The sequence below is a fragment of the Microtus pennsylvanicus genome, chromosome 1 (genome assembly GCF_037038515.1).
Source record: "Microtus pennsylvanicus isolate mMicPen1 chromosome 1, mMicPen1.hap1, whole genome shotgun sequence".
Lineage (NCBI taxonomy): Eukaryota > Metazoa > Chordata > Mammalia > Rodentia > Cricetidae > Microtus > Microtus pennsylvanicus.
This window is the reverse complement of record NC_134579.1, coordinates 131485083-131505668: the sequence shown is the minus strand read 5'-3', so window position 1 is coordinate 131505668 and position 20586 is coordinate 131485083. Positions and strand designations below refer to the sequence as shown.

At 46.4% G+C, this 20586-nt stretch overlaps 1 protein-coding gene across 1 annotated transcript; it reads right to left on the bottom strand.

The window, feature by feature from the left end:
• Positions 1–2747: 2747 nt before the first annotated feature.
• On the bottom strand, positions 2748–8594 carry Pdcd5 (programmed cell death 5). Its single transcript, XM_075984372.1, has 6 exons — positions 8406–8594; positions 7181–7218; positions 4920–4981; positions 4172–4263; positions 3201–3272; positions 2748–2911 (listed from the first exon to the last, which is right to left on the bottom strand). The coding sequence occupies exons 1-6, from the start codon at positions 8469–8471 to the stop codon at positions 2864–2866; spliced, it is 378 nt and encodes a 125-aa protein (XP_075840487.1). The 5' UTR covers positions 8472–8594; the 3' UTR covers positions 2748–2863.
• Positions 8595–20586: the final 11992 nt, after the last annotated feature.

Genomic DNA, 20586 nt, shown 5'->3' with positions numbered 1-20586 from the left:
TGTGATGTAAGCTTTTTTATTTTGTTGTGTAGTTCCTCAGCCACCCTTCTGTAAACTTCTTGTGAAAATTTCCCCCCGAGGGAGATGGAATTTGCCTATTCCTTTTTCCTGAGGTCCCAATGACAAACCAAGGTATGATTGATTACACTGAAGTTCACTCTGGGGAACGAAGTTTATTGAGCTTGAGCTTCCTTACAGAGCAATGGGTGAGAAGCCTTAAAAGTAGTCACACACTGGAAGGTCATGGATGAGGAATCATGCCTGTGTAGATGGAGCCCCGTTCCCTAGCCTTTCTATATATGCAAGCTAGCCCCTCCCAGAGGCCATGTGCAATCGCAGGCTGGAGGAGGTGGTTACATGACCGTCACACTTACTCCTACCGTAAAGGAACAGTAACATTCAACACACCCACCCAGCCGCAATGATGAACATGGTGTAGTCTGGCTGAGGGGACAGTCCTGCACAACACCATGCTGTGTGAAAGCAGTCCTCACTGGACGGATGCAGTGTCTCCTGTGAGTCACTAGCACACTCACCTCCGTCATGCAGAGCAGACCATCGCCCATGCACCTGCTCAGGATCGATGCAGTGAAGATGGCTCAATGTTTGCCCACAGACACTCCTGGTTTACTTAAGTTACCCAGGCTAGCCTTGCTTTCCCTAGGAGCTGGGACTACAGGTCTGCACCAGCACAGGAAACAGGAAAAGAACGAATCTAGCCTCCTGGCACAGAATGAGCATGGGTGCTCTCTGTTGGTTTGTTAATTCTTCTCTTTCCCACTTAATGAGAATGGGTATTGGCCTACTTTTCTGTGTGCCTCATGACCACACAGGAAAGAAAAGGGCATCAGACCCCCTGAGACCAGAGTTCTGGGTGGTTGTGAGGTGCCCTATGGGTGCTGGGTATCCCATCCAGACCCTCTGAAAAATGGCCAGTGCTAACAGCTGAGCCATCTCTCCAGCCCTTCCTTTTTCATTTTTAGCAAACCCACGTTATTGATGTGTGCTGCTCTAGCTCTGTGACCTCATGGTTCATCAGGGCAGATTCTGAAGAGGCAGACACAGGCAGCTGAGCTGAGTTTCAGCTTAAAGGGCGCAGGCTCACTTGCCAACCACTGCACTGAGTACTGGAGCAATTATTCTTCCATGTGTTTCTGCAGTTGCTTTCCCCACTTAAAATGAAATGTTGACATGGCCATTAAAATTGGCAATACTCAAACCTGTGTTGTTTGTAATTCCAAGTACTGCCAGTGCCCTGCCTGCGGGCTGACGGCACACAGCATGTTAGCTGTCTACAGGACCCCATCCTCACACAGTCAACTTTCCGTTCCCACGTGTCCTTCAACACACCTCATGCACCGGCACTGGTGACTGTAAGGAAACACGTAACAAAACTGGCAGAGACATGTCGGGTATCTTTCTACCGTTTCATATCAATGAGCCATAAAGCAAATTTGAAGTAGAACTGGTAATCTGAAGATGTGCACTGTTTACTTAGTACCATGTTCAGTTCCCAGCATCACAAAGACCAGGTGTGGTACACTTATGTAATCTCAGCACAGAGATATGGAGGCAGGAAATCAGTTCTGAGATCATCCTTGGCTAAATGGAGAGTGGAGACCAGCTTTGACATAACAGCAACAACAAACCCGAACATATTCAACAAAACCCTCTGGACCAAAACCACCCACAGGGGGCTGGAGCGATGGCTCAGAGGTTAAGAGCACTGGCTGCTCTTCCAGAGGACCTGAGTTCAATTCCCAGCAACCATATGATGGCTCACAACCATCTGTAATTTGATCTGGTTCCCTTTTCTGGCATGCAGACAGAACACTGTATACATAGTAAATAAATTAAAAAAAAAAAACCACCCACAGACCCCGTCAGCAGATCGACCGCAATGGTACCGTCAAACTGACAATTCACTTATCTGTATTTTTTTGATTTATTTTTACCATGTATGTGTTTGTGTGCTTATTAGGGGGTTCACGTGTAGGTTTCTGAGGCTAGAGGATGTCTGACCCCCTGGAGCTAGAGGTACAGGCTGTTGTGAGCTGCCCAACATGGGTGCTGGAAAAAGAACTGTGTCCCGAGCTGGCCGGCACGGAGCCATCACCCTCGCCTGCTCCTCTACTGTCCTCAGTGACCCCAGGATATCTTAGTTATCTGCAGAAATGCCACTCTAGTTGTTTTAGATCAGAATGGTATTTGTTGAATAAGTAAACTCAACACCTGGAAAGTAAAATAAATCAAAAGCTGGGAATCTGAAATGCTACCTACAGGGAGAGGAATTGTCCCTGCTTCTACAAGTTCTGCCTAAAGAATGCTGGGTATACTCAGATCTTTTTTTCTTTTTTCTTTTTTTTCCTGGTTTGTCGAGACAGGGTTTCTCTATAGCTCTGGAGCCTGTCCTGGAACTAGCTCTTGTAGACCAGGCTGGTCTCGAACTCACAGAGATCCGCCTGCCTCTGCCTCCCGAGTGCTGGGATTAAAGGCGTACGCCACCACTGCTCGGGTTAATGTGCTCAGATCTTAAAGCAAATTCGGCTGCCCAGAGTTTCGCTCCCCTGATGTCTCTAGCTGCTGAAGCATGCTGGCACAGCTCCTATTTCTCCACCCATGTTAACATCCCAGCTGCAAAGGGTAAACTTGCACAGCCACCATTTAAAAGCTTTTGGAAGGAAGGGAAAATTATTCCACATGCAGATCTTATTGAATTGCCTGTGATTCTGAAACACCCCAACTGCTTTAGTTTGAGTAACAAGTTTATTTTTCAAAAGGCATATATAGATAATAAACAAAGTAAACATTTAAAAGGTTGTAACTGCCCTAGACGCTGCTCTGTAAGTCTAAACATTTCCTCTTAGTAATCATCATCTTCATCGGAGTCCATTACTTTTCTTCTGTTGAACTAGGGGAAAATTAAATGAATGTCAGACACTTTCTAAAGCCTCCAATTTTCTGAGAAAAACATTTTTAATTACTCAAGTGAGGCTTCTTTGTGTGCGTCTTTGAAACAATTTGGTAAGTGAAGAGGAGTAATTAGAGGTAAGAATCTTAACATTACACTCTCCACGTAGCTAGACTGCTCCCAACCCCATCAGAGAAATCAGTGTCTAAAAGCTCAAAGGCACTGATTGCTCAGGCGCACACTGAAAACGACACAGCCGCGCCCTCTGCCATGCACGCGGGGCACTTACTTTAACTGTTGTTTTCTTTTCTGTCTGTTGGCTGACTTTCTCAAGTATTTCTATTAAACCTTGTTCTGACACCTATAACCAGAAAGAAAAAAGTGTTTCAAAGCATACAACATCTCTAAGCAGACCAATCATGGTAAAGTCTCTCCTTTCTCCAAGGTGCAGGAATAGATCAGGAGGGAAGCAGAAGGACAGCTCAGGAAAGTGAGTGGGTTTATGGCCATCTTTGTCACTGCTAGCAAAGCAATGAAAGGTCACAGGTATGGATGGATAATGCCACCTCTGCCCAGACCACCCCAAAGACAACACACTTAGAAAAGACCGAAATCCTCAGAAAAGCTGGTTCTTTCCAGCTCCAGCCCAGTGCAGACAGGGCTGACTAGACTTCACAAATAGTTCTTCACGGTGATACAGCAGACATACATAGAGACACACATGAACCAAGGACTTCAACCTCCCCTCCCAAGTGCAAAAAACAGCCGAGCTTCTGCAAACACTGGTGGTGTTTTAGTTGATGTTGACAAACCCTACCTCCAGTGCAGGAACAATTTAAGGCTGGTGACTAACAGTCACTGAGTCACACTGATACAAATGATACAAATGATATTCCACACAATACCAGGAAAGGAGAGAGCTGAGCATTTTAGGACAGGCAATCATCACTCAAGATTTACAGTGGGGTGATTATTCTCTCCTTTAAAACTTTTTGAGCAGCAAGAATTCTATATTCAAATACAGAATTTGGTACAGTTTTAAAAATTCAAGTGTGTAAATATTTTGCTACAATGTATCTATCTATATGCACCATATGCATTTATGGAAATCAGGGCACTGGAGCAGTGGTGAGCTGCCTGGTGCGGCTCCAGTCTTCTGCAAGAGAACAAGCACTGTAACTGCTGCGCCATCTTCCGGCCCCACAGCCAGGCTTTCAGACTGCAGGCAACGCCACACTCCTTCAGACAGTCGGGGCTTACCTTCCCGCTTAGTTGTCCATACCGAGCCATCTGTATAAGGTAGTTCTCTACTGCTTTAGTTTTCTCAGGCTTTACAAGTGCTAAGTTACTTACTAAAAAACAAAAAACACAAAAAAAGCATGAAGATTAAATGCACTAATTATACCTTCAAACTATCCACTGACACTTCCAAAGTATTTCACAAGCTTATGTCTGTCGACAGCAAAGGGTACTTAGGGCAGACAGTACAGTTAGCCTCTCGGTCTCAAGACAGTTCATTCAGTATGGTGGGAGAGCCAAGGCTACACTTGAGTTCTCAGGTTCTAATCTACTTCTGGTCATGAAATGATGGCATGATCCATCTACAGCGGCCTCCTCTAAACAGAGGCTGGACTAGGTTTTCAAAAGATGCTAGTTTACTCTGACTGGTTCGTTCTTTCTATGTTTCTAGATTTTACTATAAAAACTGCAGACATAGCACTAAAACCCAGAATACAATCAACCCCTAGCCCCCACCACAACTCTGACTGTTCAAAAGTCAACCCTTAAAGCCTTCTGAAAATGTCCCCAAGGAACATCTTCCTAAGGCAGGGAATGTGCTTCAATAGTAGTAACTCTCTCCAGGATTATAAACTGTGAACTTCCAGACAACGTATCTTCAGTACTTTAAAAGACTGCCCTGACAAGAGCAGTGACTCCATGTATGTATTCACCCATCCAATTACCTCAAGCCAATTTTATGGGGATAAAGGAAATTGAAGATGCTTACACCTGGCCCGGGCTGACTGATCCAGAACTTGGGCTAAGATACTGTTTCTCATTTCTGCTTCCCTATAACCAAACAAAGGTCACACAAGATTAGAACTGAGCTGTCAGCATGCTAAGTACAAAGTCATTTATTCAATGCCTCTTTAAGAGAATCTTTACATTTATTTATTTATTTATTAGGGGTGGCACAGGCCTCAGCGTACATAATGGAGGCTGGAGTTCTCGCCTCTCACCATGTGGGTCCTGAGAACTTAGCTCAGATCATCAGGCTTGGTGGCAAGTGCCCCTCCCTGTCGAGCCATCCAGCAGGCCACTATGGTTCAGACTGCACGATGCTCGGTGCTTTTGCCTTCTAAGAGGCAGCTCTGTGGTGTAACCCTATCAGAATGGCAGCCCACTATTTCACTCAGTATCTCAGTGCAACAGCGATTAAGCACCTAGTGCGACACGTGCTGCGCACCTGTAGTGCGGTCTTGGAAGTTAAGAGAGAACAGATGTGCTTTCTTTAGGGAGGATACAGAAACCTGGGAGACTCTGAAAAACTGTGGCCGAGGTAGAACCGGATCCTGTGACTTCTAACTCTGCATTATTCTTACTTCCTCTTGAATACGCAAGTAGGAACCATGGCGTACTACTTTCAAACTTCTAAAGAGATAAAGCTTAGCTACAGAGCTCAAGCTGACTTGGAATTCACTGTGTGGCCATGGCTGGTCTTCAATTCAACTTCTTCTTCAGTTTCCCAAGTGCTAGGATCACAGGTCTGTGCCACCTCACCCTGCGTTAAGACTCGAAGTAGGAGTGTATTTGGTTGTTTTTTACTCTTTGCTCTTTTTGACTCTTTGTGAAGGCCTGTCACCCAGCTCCCAATCACACAGTTTTATTCTTACTTATGAATGCACAGCCTTAGCTTGGCTTCTTTCTAGCCAACTTTTCTTAAGTTATCCTGTCCATCTTTTGCCTCTAGGCTTTTGTATTTCTCTATTCTGTGTACCTTTCTTTCCTTCTTACTGCATGGCTTAGCTGTGTAGCTGGGTGGCCGGCCCCTATGGCCTCCTCCCTTTTCTCATTGCTTCATCCTCTCCTCTCAGATATCTCCCATGTATCCTCTCTCCCTGCCGGCTCCACCTAGCCTTTCTCCTGCCTAGGAACTGGCTGTTCAGTTCTTTATTGGAGCAATGAGGTGTTTTAGACAGGCAAAGAAACAGCTTCACAGAGTTAAACAAACGCAACAAAAAAGAACATTAAAGCAAATGTTCTGCAGCATAAACAAATGTAACACTTCTGAAAATAATATTCTATAACATAGGTGACTTAAAATATTTCTCCAAGGCAACCATCCAAGTAACCTACTAGACAGACAGCAGCAACGTGGTCTGGCAGAACAGCTGGGGCTAGTTGTGTCCACTAGCAAGGGCTTTGGGAACTGGACTTACACTCTATTTCCTCAGGTCATTTTCTCAGAGTTTCTGAATCTAACTAAGATGCAGTGGGTTACAAGACACACCAGTCTGTTTTCGCCATACTGGTACTCGACCCTAGAGCTCTGCAGATGCTGGAAAATACTCTACCACTGCGCTACATCCCCAGCCCCTCTTCATTTTCGTTTTCCAGTTTGAGGCAGGGTCTTGCTAAGTTACCCAAGCAGACTGAAAGTGAGATCCTGTCTCAGACTCCAAAGCAGTTGAGACTAGATGCATGCATGGGCTTTATGTATGTACTCAAGGGAGTGAAAAAGAGACCCTAACGAGAGATCCTGAGTGGAGAAGGAAAATGAAACCAGCTCCTCGGGAACGTGGGCTGCTATCTGAATTTACACTACCAGGGAAGAGGGAGTGGGGAACAAGGAACCACTTGACTGAGCACTATGATTTGAAGTACACCCCAGGAAGGGAAGAGGCAAAAGTAGGGTGTGTCCACCCATCAAATGTATGTTTGTATTTGTGTGAAAGTGCTCTGCCACGCGCAGGGGTAAAACAGCAGGGACGTTAATGTTGACTGAACAGTTACTGTGAGGCCCTGGGTTGAGACAACCCTATGAAGTAATTCTATTATTATCCTTAGAGAAGCATCAGGCGAAACTTCAAAACAAGGCATTAAGGGAATGCCAAGAGTATTTACTGAATCAAACTAAAAAGGGAACTACCCTGATGCGAACAGACTTATTAGTAAATCACTCCTTAGGAAACCTGTTAAGAGTCAAACCAATTACAACGACTAAGTAAAAAAGACAACCTTCCAGAAAGTTCCAACTCTGGCTCATACCTTTGTTTTGCTTCCTGTTGGGCTGCATCACCAGGATCCTGAAATAAAAAAAAAAAAAAAGGTAATTTTTACCTTTTCATCGAGTGCAGTTTCAAAGGAGGAAAGAAAAATAGAAGGTACTGCGGGGGTGGGAGAAAGGGCGAGGTGACACACATCCAAAACTCCAGTTAGCGCTCGAGGCAGGAGGACCTCAAGTGAGAGGCCAGCCTGGCTATAGACAGAGCCCCTATCTCTAAAGAAAACAAAAGAACAAATAAATGAAAACAAAAATAAAGGGTTTAGCGCTCGAGGCAGGAGGACCTCAAGTGAGAGGCCAGCCTGGCTATAGACAGAGCCCCTATCTCTAAAGAAAACAAAAGAACAAATATATGAAAACAAAAATAAAGGGTTTATTAGATTTTCTTTCTGCTATGATCGACTCCTGGGGTGGAAACTAGGCCTCACAAAAATCAATGAGTCGATTTCCATTTGCAATGTTTTGTTTTATTAAATACGGAAGGGCTAAGGGTGGACCCCGGGAAAAGGGAAGGAGGGTGTCGGACAGACCAGGCTGGCACTGTGGCCCAGGCTAACCCCCAGCCCCACATTTACAAAGTGAGGACGAGTTTCTAAAGTCACAATCTGATAAAATGTTTGGGAACACACACATTCCCTGGAGAGGCCCTGAACCACGGAGCCCTACTTCTGCCAGTAAGAAGACTGTCTGAAGACACCCTGGATTGGCCTGAGGGATGCTGGTTCAAAGGGTGCTGCCACCGAGACCACCCACCATCACTAGCGATGGCCCTGAGACGCGTTTCCAGCCCACTACTCCCTCCTAGACGGCACCGAGGGGGCTGAGCACCGACTCCGGGGTCCAGGACTCGGGCCGGTGTCCTCTGCGCTCAGGGGTCAGAGGACCCCCCCCACACACACACACGGTACTGACTTCCGGTCACCCAGACCGAATCCCAGACGACCAGAATTCCGACGGGGTTGGCACCAGGCTCGACGGCGGCCAAGGCCGAGATGTGGGGGCGACCCGAGGGCGCGCACACCCCGACCCGCACAAGGTCCACGCGGGACCCCGCGCGACTCGAAGGGGCTGAGGCGACCTCCGGGACATCCCCAATCCCGCACACACAAGGAGATATGGGGGCGGGGAGCGGGGAGCCGTGGTCCACGAACCGACGCTGGGAGCCCTTGCCCGGGGCGAGGGCGGCGCCCCAGCAGCCCGCCCGCTCACCCCGTGCTTGGCCTGCAGCTCCGCTAGCCTCTGCTTCCTCAGCGCCTCGAGCTCTTCGTCCGCCATGGCGCGGCCGTCCCACGTCGCGCAGCCGCCGCCGCCGCCGTCGGGGGTCACGCAGCCGCACCGACAACTCCGAGGGTCCACCCGGAGGGGGAGCTCCTCAGCGCGAGTCCGACGCCAGCTACTGCGCAGGCGCAAGGGGCGTTCAGACATCAAAGATAGAGTCCCGAGCCGCGGCTGCTCCGCCCCTGCCAGGGCGCCTTGCAGAAGACCGATGCTTCGATGATAGGAGGCACAGACCCTCTCTAAGAGGACGCTTCTTACCCCCTCCACCAAATCGTCTAGTTATAAGACATCGATTAGCAAGAATAATAATTAGTGCAATTTACTCATAGCTTCCATGGTGAAACGCGGGGGCTTGGAAAGGCGAAGTGGGGATTGGACATAGTCTAGAAGTGGATTGTGGCGATGGTAGCACATTTTTTACAGACACTAAAACCTAGTTAATTGTTTCTAGCGGATTGAGACGCGTAACTGTGAGGAGAAAGCGGAAGAGAATACCTGGCCATTAAAAAAAAAATCAGTGAAAGCAAAGTCAGATGGAGGCTGGGATGGGGATGCAAATGATCCCCAGAGATTGGCGATGGGGTCGTGCTGCAAAGTGCAAACTCCTTGATGGATACCCTGACTGCCTTACCCCCGCCCCCAGGCCCTTCTCCGAGAAGATGCTGTGGGTGTGTGAACTCTGTCAGTACACACACACACACACACACACACACACACACACACACCTGCTTTTGAAGTGGGGGTCTCGGTTTGGGGTGGAGCGGCTGAGAAAAACGCTCAATTCTCCAATCCTGTGACTTACTTGAGGTGTACATATTTTAATTATTCCAAAATATATACCTAACCATTTTCATTGTGGGGGGGGGGGGCGGTGCTTGAGGACCTAGCGTCGGATCCCAGCAGCTGGAGTTGCAGGCAGTTTTGAACTACTTGACAGAGTGTTGGGAATCAAACTCTGATCCTCTGGAATAGTAATACACACTTTTAACCACTGAAGCATCCCTCCAGCCCATCGAATACCTAGGTCCACTGCTGAGCACTGATCACTCTGTATATAACTTTTCATCGCCACAAACTGGCGCTCCAGTCACAATGCTGTCTTATTTATTTCCCCCTATTCCCATCCCAAAACAAACAATACTCCCTCTGTCTGTGTGAAGTTGACTTCTCATGCAATATTTCTCAATGTGTGACTGGCATATTTGGTCAGTCATCTACCCTTCAAGTTTTTAATCCATATTGTACCATGTGACAGAACTTCATTCCTAACTAGACTTAGTGGTATTTGCTTATCAACTCTGCCAATCCAGGGGTGTCTGAGGCAAGGGAATCTAGAATTGGACACCAGCTTACCACTACAGAGTGAGACTTTGTCTCCAAACAGACAAGTTCTCCCCTCCTCTACTGCATTGCTTTCGTGGCTGAACACACCCACTGTGTAAAGAACATTAGATCCCTGCATCCGTTTGGCCTCATTTTCACTTTGTGTCTGTTGTAGGTAAAGCTCCTATCAATATTGGTGTGCAATGCCAGGCTGCAATCCTGCCTTCAGTCAGTTTAAATATATATTCATGGGTAGGGGAACTGCTGCATCTATGCTGTGTTTGTTACTGGTGCTCTGAATGAAAATGACCCCCATAGGCTCAGGGGGGTGGTACAACTAGGAGGTGTGACCTTGTTGGAGTAGGTGTGACCTTGTTGAGAAACCTGTCTCTGGGGCTTTGAGGTTTCAAGTGCTCAAACCAGGCCCAGTGTCATTCTCCCTACTGCCTGCTGATCCAGGTGTAGAGTTCTCAGCTACCTCTCCAGCACCGTGGCTGTCTGAGCTTCGCCATGCTTCCTGCCATGATAACAGTGGACTAAATCTCTGAAACTGTCAGCCAGCCCCATTTAAATGCCTTCCTTGATAAGAAAGTGTGTTACATTCGTTTATGCTGTGGAATATTTGTTTAATGATGCAAAGATGTGTTGCATGCCTTTCTGCTGCATTTGTTTAACTCTGTGAAGCTGGGTCACTTTGCCTGCCTAAAACACCTGATTGCTCCAATAAAGAGCTGAAAGGCCAATAGCAAGGCAGGAGAGAGAAATAGGCTGAGCTGCCAGGCAGGGAGAATAAATAGAAGGAGATGAAGAGAAAAGGGAAGATGAAGGATCGAGAGAAGAAGAGGCCAGCCACCCAGTCACACAGCCAGACAGAGGATAAGAAGGAAAGAAGAGGCCGGGCGGTGGTGGTGCACGCCTTTAATCCCAGCACTCGGGAGGCAGAGGCAGAGGCAGGCGGATCTCTGTGAGTTCGAGACCAGCCTGGTCTACAAGAGCTAGTTCCAGGACAGGCTCCAAAACCACAGAGAAACCCTGTCTCGAAAAACCAAAAAAAAAAAAAAAAAAGAAGAAGGAAAGAAGAGACACAGAAATAGAGAAGGGTACAAGCCCAGAGGCAAAAGATAAATGGGATAATTTCAGTTAAGGAAAGCTGGCTAGACACAAGTCAAGCTAAGACCAGGTGTTTCTAGATAATACGTCTCCATGTGTATTTATTTGGGAACTGGGTGATGGGCCCCTCAAAGAGCCTAAAAGTTAAAAAAAAATTCAGACACCTCCGGCCTCCACATTCATGCATGTCTAAACACACAAGCACACCCTAGTGTGGCAGATTTTCCCTAGGAAGACACAGTATTCATCAATTTAGCCCAGAAAGGGACCCATGAAAACAGACCAAATTAATGATTGCACCAAAGTCCAACTCTGTGAATCTTAGCATTTTTTACTGGGCTTACAGACAGGAGGTGTGTGAGGATGAGAAGTCCACCCCAGGATGGGTGATGGGGACCCATGAAAGCTGCAACCCTGGAGTTCTCTGCACAACTTGCAGGCAGTGTCTAGGCCTGAGAACCCTCTCAGGGCCAAATCAGCTCATGTGGGGAGTCTCCCCTCCCACCAGGTGACATTTGCCCAGACGAGACAGTTTGTTTACTTCTATTGTGTTTGGAATGAGAAATGTGCCCCGTTGACTCATGTATTTGAATGCTTTCCAATTAGTGGTGCTATTTGGAGATAGGAACTTTAGGAGGTGGAGCCTTGCTGCTGGAGGAAGTATGTCACCGGGGGCAGGCTTTTTTAAATTTATAGCCTCACCACCTTCTTGTTGGGTCTCTCTGTTCAATGTTCCTGGTTGAAGATGTGATCTGTACACTTCTTGCTGTAGACACCTACTGCCGTGCCATCTTTGACTCTCCCCATAGGATCATAAGCCCCAATAGATTCTTCCTTCTATAATGTCTGTAGGTTGCTTTGGAGTGTGGGGTCTTATGACGGTGACAAAGAGTAATGGTCCACCTCCTGGGTCTCACAAGCCTTCCCCTCTAAAGGATCAATTCAGAGGATACTGACATACCGCACACACGGGCATGCACACACACACACACACACACAGGCACACACACACACATACACACACATACACACACACACATACAGGAAAAAAGGAGAGCAGAGGGAGGGAAGGGAGGAAGGAAAACATGGAAAATGCACTTGGTAGGAACATAGGTGACACACACGGTATTTCCTGGCCTCCTTGTATTGGCCATTGCTTTCGGTTCTTGCTGCTCAGGTGACAGCATCTGGACCGGACAGCAATCCTAGAACCCACAGGGGCAATGCGTACAGCATCCATTGGTTCCTCTGCCATGCTTACCCCCATCCTGATCAGGCTACCTTCTTCTGCTTGATATCCTCCAGGCCCCAGACAGCAAAGCCCTGGCTGTCTCCTGTCAGCAGCAGAGGGAGCCCATACTCTACCAAAAGAGATCGAGTGCCTCGTTATACTACAAAGCAGAAGGGACCAGGATTGTTGCTTCACGTCACACAGTATGTCCCCACAGACAGGGCTCTAATCTCCCCTGTACATTCCCGTTGCTGGAAATCCATGCTCCATTGTGGGCCCATACACTTCAAAAGCCTCAGGCGGCTCGGTGGGAGAGTTGGGGCTCCAGTGCAGCTCCTGCTGCATGTTGTTTTGTGTGCTGTCACCTCCCACACCCAGGGTTTGTACCTTCACTGACTGCTTCCTGGCCACCTCTCAGCTATGGGGCATCAGCTGATCAGCTATGTCATGAAAAATGCGATGAAAGTCACCAAGGATGGCAAAAATGCAGGAGGCAAGCCGACTGGTCAGTCTCCTGCCGCAGCAATTGTAGATGAATGCCCGATTGCCTGCTCAGGACTTCTCTCCCTGGCAGAGCGTTGTGGTTGGCACCTCCCTGATCCCTTGCTTTATAATCTATCCAACAGAGAGATGAACTCCTCCCTCCCACATCAAACTGAGTGTATAAGTAGATGATTAGCAAGAACAGAGGCTGAGATACTAACTGACAAATGTTTCTTCAACTACACTGGCATCCCTTGGGGACACGGCAAGTTTGGCTACAGGCTCTTACTGTCAAGCTAATCTCATGATTTCTACCCAATGCATATAAAAGTTATTCTTTCAGGACTGGATAGATAGGTCACCAGTGTAGAAGGAGCGGCGGGCTGCATCCTGCCACCCGGCTAGCTTTACACCCGAAACAACAACACACAAATTGTATTCTTTTAAACACTGCTTGGCCCATTAGCTCTAGCCTCTTACTGGCTAATTCTCACATCTTGATTAACCCATTTCTAATAATTTGTGTAGCACTACAAGGTGGTGGCTTACTGGGAAAGATCTTAACCTGCGTCCATCTTGGAAAGGAGGGCTATATCGTCTGCCTGAATCTGCTTGTTTCTCCCAGCATTCTATTCTGTCTACTCCGCCTACCTAATTTTCTGTCCTATCAAAGGGCCAAGGCAGTTTCTTTATTAACCAATGAAAGTAACACATAGACAGATGACCCTCCTCCATCACACCAGTTAAAAGCACTCACTGCTCTTGTAAAAGCCATGGGTTTGGTGCCCAATATCACACGCCACCTTACAACTTATGACTGCAGTCCAGGGCATCCAGCATCCTCTTCTGGCTTCTCAGTGGCACTCACATGCACACAAACACACATACTACACATAAAAATAAAACAATAGTTTAAATTTATGTTTACCATGCTGGTTGGTTTTTTTGGTTGGGCTTGCTACAAGCCATAGTCACCTGGGAAAATACCTTCATTAGATTGTCCTGTAGCCAAGTCTGTGGGGCGTTTTCTTGATTGATGACCGACTTAGGAGAGCCCAGCTCACCATGGGTGGTGCTACCCCTAAGCAGGTGGTCCTGAGCTGTATAAGAAAACAGATTGAGCAAGCCATGGTGAGCAAGTCAGTAAGCAGCTTTCCTTCATGGTCTCTGCCTCAGTTCCTGCCTCTAGGTTTCTACCTTGAGTTTCGGCCCTGATGTCTCTCAGTGATGAAACTGTCCAGTAGAGGCTAAATAAACCCTTTCCATACTTTTGGTGATGACTTTGTCATAGCAACAGAAAGCAAAAATTTACCCTATATTGTGGTTTAAGAGCACAGCATTGCGTCTACAGAGAACACTTTATGGGGCATCCAGTGTCTTTTTGGTTAAAAACACTGTATTGCTAGCAATGCCTGTGTGGGCATTTTGCCCGCATGTGTGACTATGCACCATGTGTGTGCAGTGCCTGTGGAGGCCAGAAGGGGGTGTCATATCTCACTGGAGTTACAGATGGATGTGAGCTGCCATATGGACACTGGGAATTGAACCCAGGTCCTCTGGAAGAGTATCCAGTGCTCTTAACCACTGAGCTATCTCTCTACCCTCTTTCTGGTTTTAGGAATAAGTTATTACCAGTCTGTGCCAAGTGTTTGGTGGCACTTATGTGTCCACACAGGTTCAGAGCCACCCACCACACTCAGAATGAAATCAATATATAAACATAAAATTGAGACTCTTGGGCAAAGCACAATCTGAAAAACTGTTGTGTTTTCATAAAATGGTGTGACTCAGGGGAGGGACATCCTGGTCTTAACGCTCATTCATCTACTTATTCAAGAAGTGTTTTAAGCCGGGCTGTGGTGGCGCACGCTTTTAATCCCAGCACTTGGGAGGCAGAGGCAGGTGGATCTCTGTGAGTTCGAGACCAGCCTGGTCTACAAGAGCTAGTTCCAGGACAGGCTCCAAAACCACAGAGAAACCCTGTCTCGAAAAAAAAAAAAAAAGAAGAAGAAGAAGTGTTTTAAGCTGGGCAGTGGCATGTGCCTGTAGTTTTAGCTCCTTGGTGGGGGAGCTGTAAAAGGAAGATCACGTGAGCCCTGGAGTTCAGGACAAGGTTGGTTAGGCAACACAGAGAGACTGTGTCTCAATACATGGATAAGTAAATGTATTAGTGAAGGTTCCCTAGAGTCACAGCTTATAGAATGAACCTCTCTCTCTCTCTCTCTCTCTCTCTCTCTCTCTCTCTCTCTCTCCATATATGTGTGTGTGTGTGTGTGTGTGTGTGTGTGTGTGTGTGTGTGTATGACCTACAGGCTGCAGTCCAACAATGGCTAGCTGTGAATAGAAAGTCTAAGAATCTAGTAGTTGCTCAGTCCCATAAGGCTGGATATCTCAGCTGCTCTTCTGTAGATGTTGGGATCCCGAAGACGCAGGCTCCAATGTCGGTGAAGGAATGGACGTGCTGCCAAGGGGAGGGCAAGCAGGCAAAGAAGGAACAAACCCTTCCTTCTTCCATTGTTCTTCTGGAAGAAGGGCTGGCCCAGATTAAGGCTGTGCTTTTCATCCTCAAGATCTGGATTAAAGGCATCTTCATCCAGCTTCGGGATCCGGATCAAAGGTCTGTTGTCTTCTTGCCTCAAGGTTCAGATCACAAATGTGCCCTCGATTTCTGAATTATAGTTCATTCCAGGTGCAGTCAAGTGGACAACGAAGAAAAACCATCACAGCAAAGAAATAGACAGGTATGGTAATGCATGCCCATAATCCTAGCATGTATGTAGCTGAGGCAGGAGAATCGTGAGACTGAGGCCTGACTATCTAGATCCTATCTCGATCTAAAATCCAAATAATGAGTGGATGGATGGATGGATGGACAGACGGATGGATGGACGGACAGATGGATGAACAGACAGATGGATGGATGGACGGATGGATGAGCCATTCTACATCTACTCAGTGTCTGATAGTATGCTCAGTCCTGGGGGTGGGCGTGAGTGACAGGCACTCAGTATCAGCTCTAAACACCCTAAACTCCTCTGCCACAGCTCTGACCTTTCTCCATCTGCCTCCCGTGACTCATAAATCTCATAACTCTGATCTGTCTAAAAACAAATCCTAAAATTTTGGATGATTTTTGAAAATGTTTTTTAACAGGCCTGATGCCTACAGTTGTAACATCAGAACTGAGGAAATGGAGGCAGGAAGATCATGATGTTCAAGGCTAGCCTAGGCTATATAGTAAGTCAAGTCCATCCTGAGCTTTATAGTGAGACCCTGTCCTTAAAAACCCAAGGGGTAAGGCTTGCGGCTGGACGAGAAAGCACTTGCCCACCATGTGCAGGGCCCTGGGTTTGATTCCCCAATGCTGAAAAAAATTGAACAAATACAAGCGATTGATCTAAATTTCACTTTGTAAGTCAGAGAAAATTACTATTCAGTGTGAGGAGACTTCTTACATCTATGCGTTCATTCATAATTAAGCCAACTGTGCCACACAGGAATGTATGCATATGAATATATGTGTATGTATGCACAGCTCTCATATCAAGATAAATGCTGGTGGCAAAGGACCAAATGGTTTTACCTATTATTTTTGTGAATTAAAATCCTCCCACAAATTTTGCGGTCAGCACCCCAAGTCAAAAGTTATTAACATCAATGAGTCAACCAGCAGGCATCTTCAGGACTGGGAAGATGTGTTTATTACGCTTCCTGAAAAGATGAACACTCAACAAACAGGTCTAGAGACACCCCAATCCTTACCCCAGTGAAATCCCCCAAGCTCCAGGATCCATCTACCCCAGGAGGAGGCAGACTAAGGAGAAAAGAGATAGAGGATGCAGGCAGGCAGGTGATAAGGGTCTCCTTCCTCAGAAGCCTCTTTGATGAGCAAGGGGCTGGCTGGGCCCTTCTCTTCCTTTTCCCCTCCCAGCCCGCTCACCTACCCATAGCAGCAGCCCCAATTTGCCTTTTGAGGAAGAGCAGATGGAACCTCTGGGCCCCTCCATGGCTACAAAGAGCCACTGGCTAAGTGATGGGACAAGAGAGACAAATTTTGTCACAATTCTGCTTGGTTTCTGAGGCTGCTCTCCTTGCCTGGTAGATGGGTCTCTGCTCTGTGTCTTCACAGAATTCCTGGTGCTTTAGTTTCAGATCAAAGCCCAGCACATTGGTGTCCAACAGCCACCACTCAATACACCAGAAAGAGATGACTGTCCCAGAACACCACTAAGGCCATGCATTAAGAGACCAGAGCATCATAACACAGGGTTGTCATTTAACAAAGCTAAGTGACCTGTGTGACATCACTTCCCTGTCCTGTTACTTTGGGTCGTATTATATTTTTCAACCATCCCTTTATTTTCCATTTTCATGTGTGTGGGGTGCACACATGTGTGCACACTTGCACGCGTGTGTTTGTGTGTGTAAAGGTCCGAGTTTGATATTCAACATCATCCTCAATCACTCTTCCACCTTAGTCATTGAGGCAGGCCTTCCAATCAAACCCAGAGCTCACTGATGTGGCTGCTCTCCACAGGCGGCTCGCTCTGGAGATCTCCTGTCTCTCTTCCTTCTGAGGCTGGAATTACAGGTGGGCTACCACACCCACAGGGCCTCTAGTGGGTTCTGGTGTCCTGCCTCCAGTTCTCACACTCAGGGTGCAAGCACTTCGACCCTGAGCTATCCCCCCGCCCCTCAACTTACAATCTTTTCAGAGGAGGCCAGTGACATGAGATGAGATTTTAAAAAGTAGTGTAGTGAATGCTTGAAGAATTAGAAGCTTCTTCTTAATTGATTTTTGACATGAATTAATTGTTTTCTAAAATTTAAAACCCTCTGTCTGATTCTAAATCTTTTCATATCTCATTTTGCCCTTTGTTTGTATTATTGTGGTTAGTTCACAATTCCTAGATTTCTTTGGGAGAATACTATCTTTTTTCCCCCAAAGAGGGTGTGTTTGGATAAAAAACAAAAAATGTCATTGTCAACAATTAAAAGCTTATGATATATATATACACATATATACACACACACACATATATACATATCTCACACGATTCTGTGATGGTGAAATATTTGGATGAATGGTGGACATTTCTGGGGACTTCATCATTTGCTTTCTGTCACTGTGACAAGACACTAGAGCGAATCACTTTCAGGAGAAGTCAGTGTTGATCCATGGCCTCAGACCATGGTTATCATCTGTCTCTTCAGGGGGCCCATGCTGAAGCTCAACATCTTTTTTTTTTAAAGATTTATTTATTTATTATGTATACAGTGTTCAACCTGCATGTATGCCTGCAGGCCAGAAGAGGGCACCAGATCTTATTAGAGATAGTTGTAAGCCACCATGTGGTTGCTGGACAATGAGCTCAGGTCCTCTGGAAGAACAGCCAGTGAATGCTCTTAACCGCTGAGCCACCTCTCCAGCCAAAGCTCAGCATCTTGATGGCAGTTATGTGCTAGAGCAAAGGGATGGCCTCGTTGTGACCAGGAGAGAGGGAGAAAGCAAGAGGAAGGGTCTAGGCATGAGATACAGCTCTGTGCCTCCAAGGACCCCCTTCCTTCCCACTCCTGATTTTCCATCATCCCCTGTTAGGTGCCAATGCTGGATGGATCCTCTGATGACGTCAGAGCCCTCGGGATCCAAGCACTCTTTCAAAGCTCTGTCTCTTGTCATGGCTCCTGGGAACTAAGCCAGCCAGACTCTGCTGTAACAGAGTAGCAGACCCAAACAATGTGAGTGAGGAAAGTGTTCAGTCCCCCAGGGCAGGGATACACAGAAGAGTGGCTGTGTTCATGGTTGGCAACAGTGAGGCAAGACCCAAGGGTGTGACCCCAGTAACCATGCCTCAATGCCACGATACCCCATCTCCTAATAGTCTGCTCATAAGTAGATTAAATCATTGATCAAGTCAGAGCCCTTATTACCTGATCATTGTATTTTTATTTATTTATTTATTTTACATGTATGTGCCTGAGTGTACGTATGTGTGCCAGGTGCAATGAATGTCCGCAGATGGCAGACGAGGGCACTGGATCCCTTGGAACTGCAGTTACAGATAGTTGAGAGCCATCACGTGAGCACAACCAAACTCCAGAGCAGCATATGCTCTGACCGCATCTTTTCAGCCCCTCTAATGGACTTCTAAACCCGAGCAAATGTACTAGCATGCTTTATCACTGCCAGAGTGACAGGCAGCCCATGCCTTAGCCTACTTCTTGGGGGAATCATGAGATGTCCCAATCTCTTGTTTTTGAAGAACTTTTCATGAAAACACTAGAGCACAACAACTACACTTCTACAAGATTTATTTACAGGTATGTGTGTCTGCATGTGTGTATATACACTGTATGAATGCAGTTACCTTCAGAGGCCAGATGAGGGCATCATATCCCTGGAAATTTGAGTTACAGGCAGCTGTGAGCAGTTATGAGATCTTGACCTGTTGTGTGCATCTGATCACTAATTAGGAAAACATATTCCCACCCCTGATATTGCTGAAATAAGTGAGTTTAGCAAGTTAAATATGTAATTTATTAAGTGTGTCAATTAAAACCAAAGGCATCAAACTTCACATGTGGGTGCTGGGATCTGAAACCCAATACTCCGAAACAGCAGCAAGTGCACTTAACCACTGAGCCGTCCTCCTGGCCCTCAAGCTACAGTTATTCATCTTCTTTCTTTAATATGTGTTTGGTGGTCGGCAAATTTGACCCTTTTACCTGTCAGGATTATCTAAATCTTGGGGCACTTAGGAATTCAAGAACTGATTCGCAGATGGGATGTCTTTCTATGACTAAAGCAAGGACAGATTCAGTAAAGAGCCAAAGACAATAATGACAAGAAATGAATGATATCATTTGGGGAGGTCCAGACCCCTAGAAGATCTTGTCCTACTGTGTGCATCTGATTCCTCATTAGAAAAGCGTATTCCTATCCAAACACTGCTGAAATAAGTAAGCCGAGAAACACTCGTTATGCAAATTAAAACCAAAGGCATCAAACTTTGCATTCCTGATTACATATTCAAACCATACAATTACAGCGTATAAAATCAATTTTTACTATAGTCATAAGTAGCAATTAGACATAGTGTTTTAAAATTCAAATGATATTTGTATTAGATGAAATTCCTCCTCTTCCCCAAGCCCCAGGAAAACATCTGACTAGGAAATGATCTCCTGCGGTTCTTTTCTTCCCAAGGAGCCCCCCAAACAGCTTCTTATGACCCATTTCAGCTTAGGGGATGCAGTGGGAAAGAAAGGACATTGACTCCCTCCAAACTCTGGGTCACTAGGGTCAGGGGTTCAGAGTCTTCATTCAGATATGCCAACATTTTGTCAAAGATTTGATGCACAAAGAAAGTTGGGAAGAAAATGAGGGCAGATAAAGGGAAGAAGCAAGCAGAAACCAAAAATTAGTTTTGTTTTGCTTTCCAGACTTTGGTGGTAGTGTAGTGGTATGTGTGGATTTTTCCAGAGGAAATACACAGCAGAAGGCTCAGAAACCGTAAAAACCCAACACCTGGATCATGGTCTCTATGCACCATTCCTTCCTAAAAGGAACCAAGGCTTCCTTGGAACGATGGATTCCAGATGTGGAGAAAAGCAGACAGTACATATATGTGTACAAATCAAACTAGAAGATTCTCGGGACTGATGGAAACATGTTCAGAGGACAACAGATTTAGCTTAAGCTGTGTGTGTGTGTGCATGTGAGTGCAGATGCCTGTGGAGGCCAGAAGAGGGCATCAGAGTCCCTGGAGCTGGAGTTACAGGTTGTTGTGAGCCACCCCACATGTGTGCTGGGAACCGAACTTAGGTCCTCTACAAGAGTGGCTCCTAACTATTGAGCCATGTCTCTCCAGCCCCAGATATAGCTTTTTGAGGCAAGTCTTCTTTGTAACTGACTTAAACAAAATTCACCAGTGGATATTCTACTAGATACCATTCTCCTTGAGA

Excerpts from the sequence above, each read along its gene's own strand:
- Pdcd5 (XM_075984372.1), bottom strand. The coding sequence starts at position 8,471 with ATGGCGGACGAAGAGCTCGAGGCGCTGAGGAAGCAGAGGCTAGCGGAG. Across the intron at positions 7,219-8,405 it reads AGCTGCAGGCCAAGCACGGG|GATCCTGGTGATGCAGCCCA; the intron begins GTGAGCGGGCGG and ends TTTTTATTTCAG. Across the intron at positions 4,264-4,919 it reads TCAGTCAGCCCGGGCCAGGT|TAAGTAACTTAGCACTTGTA; the intron begins GTAAGCATCTTC and ends TTTGTTTTTTAG.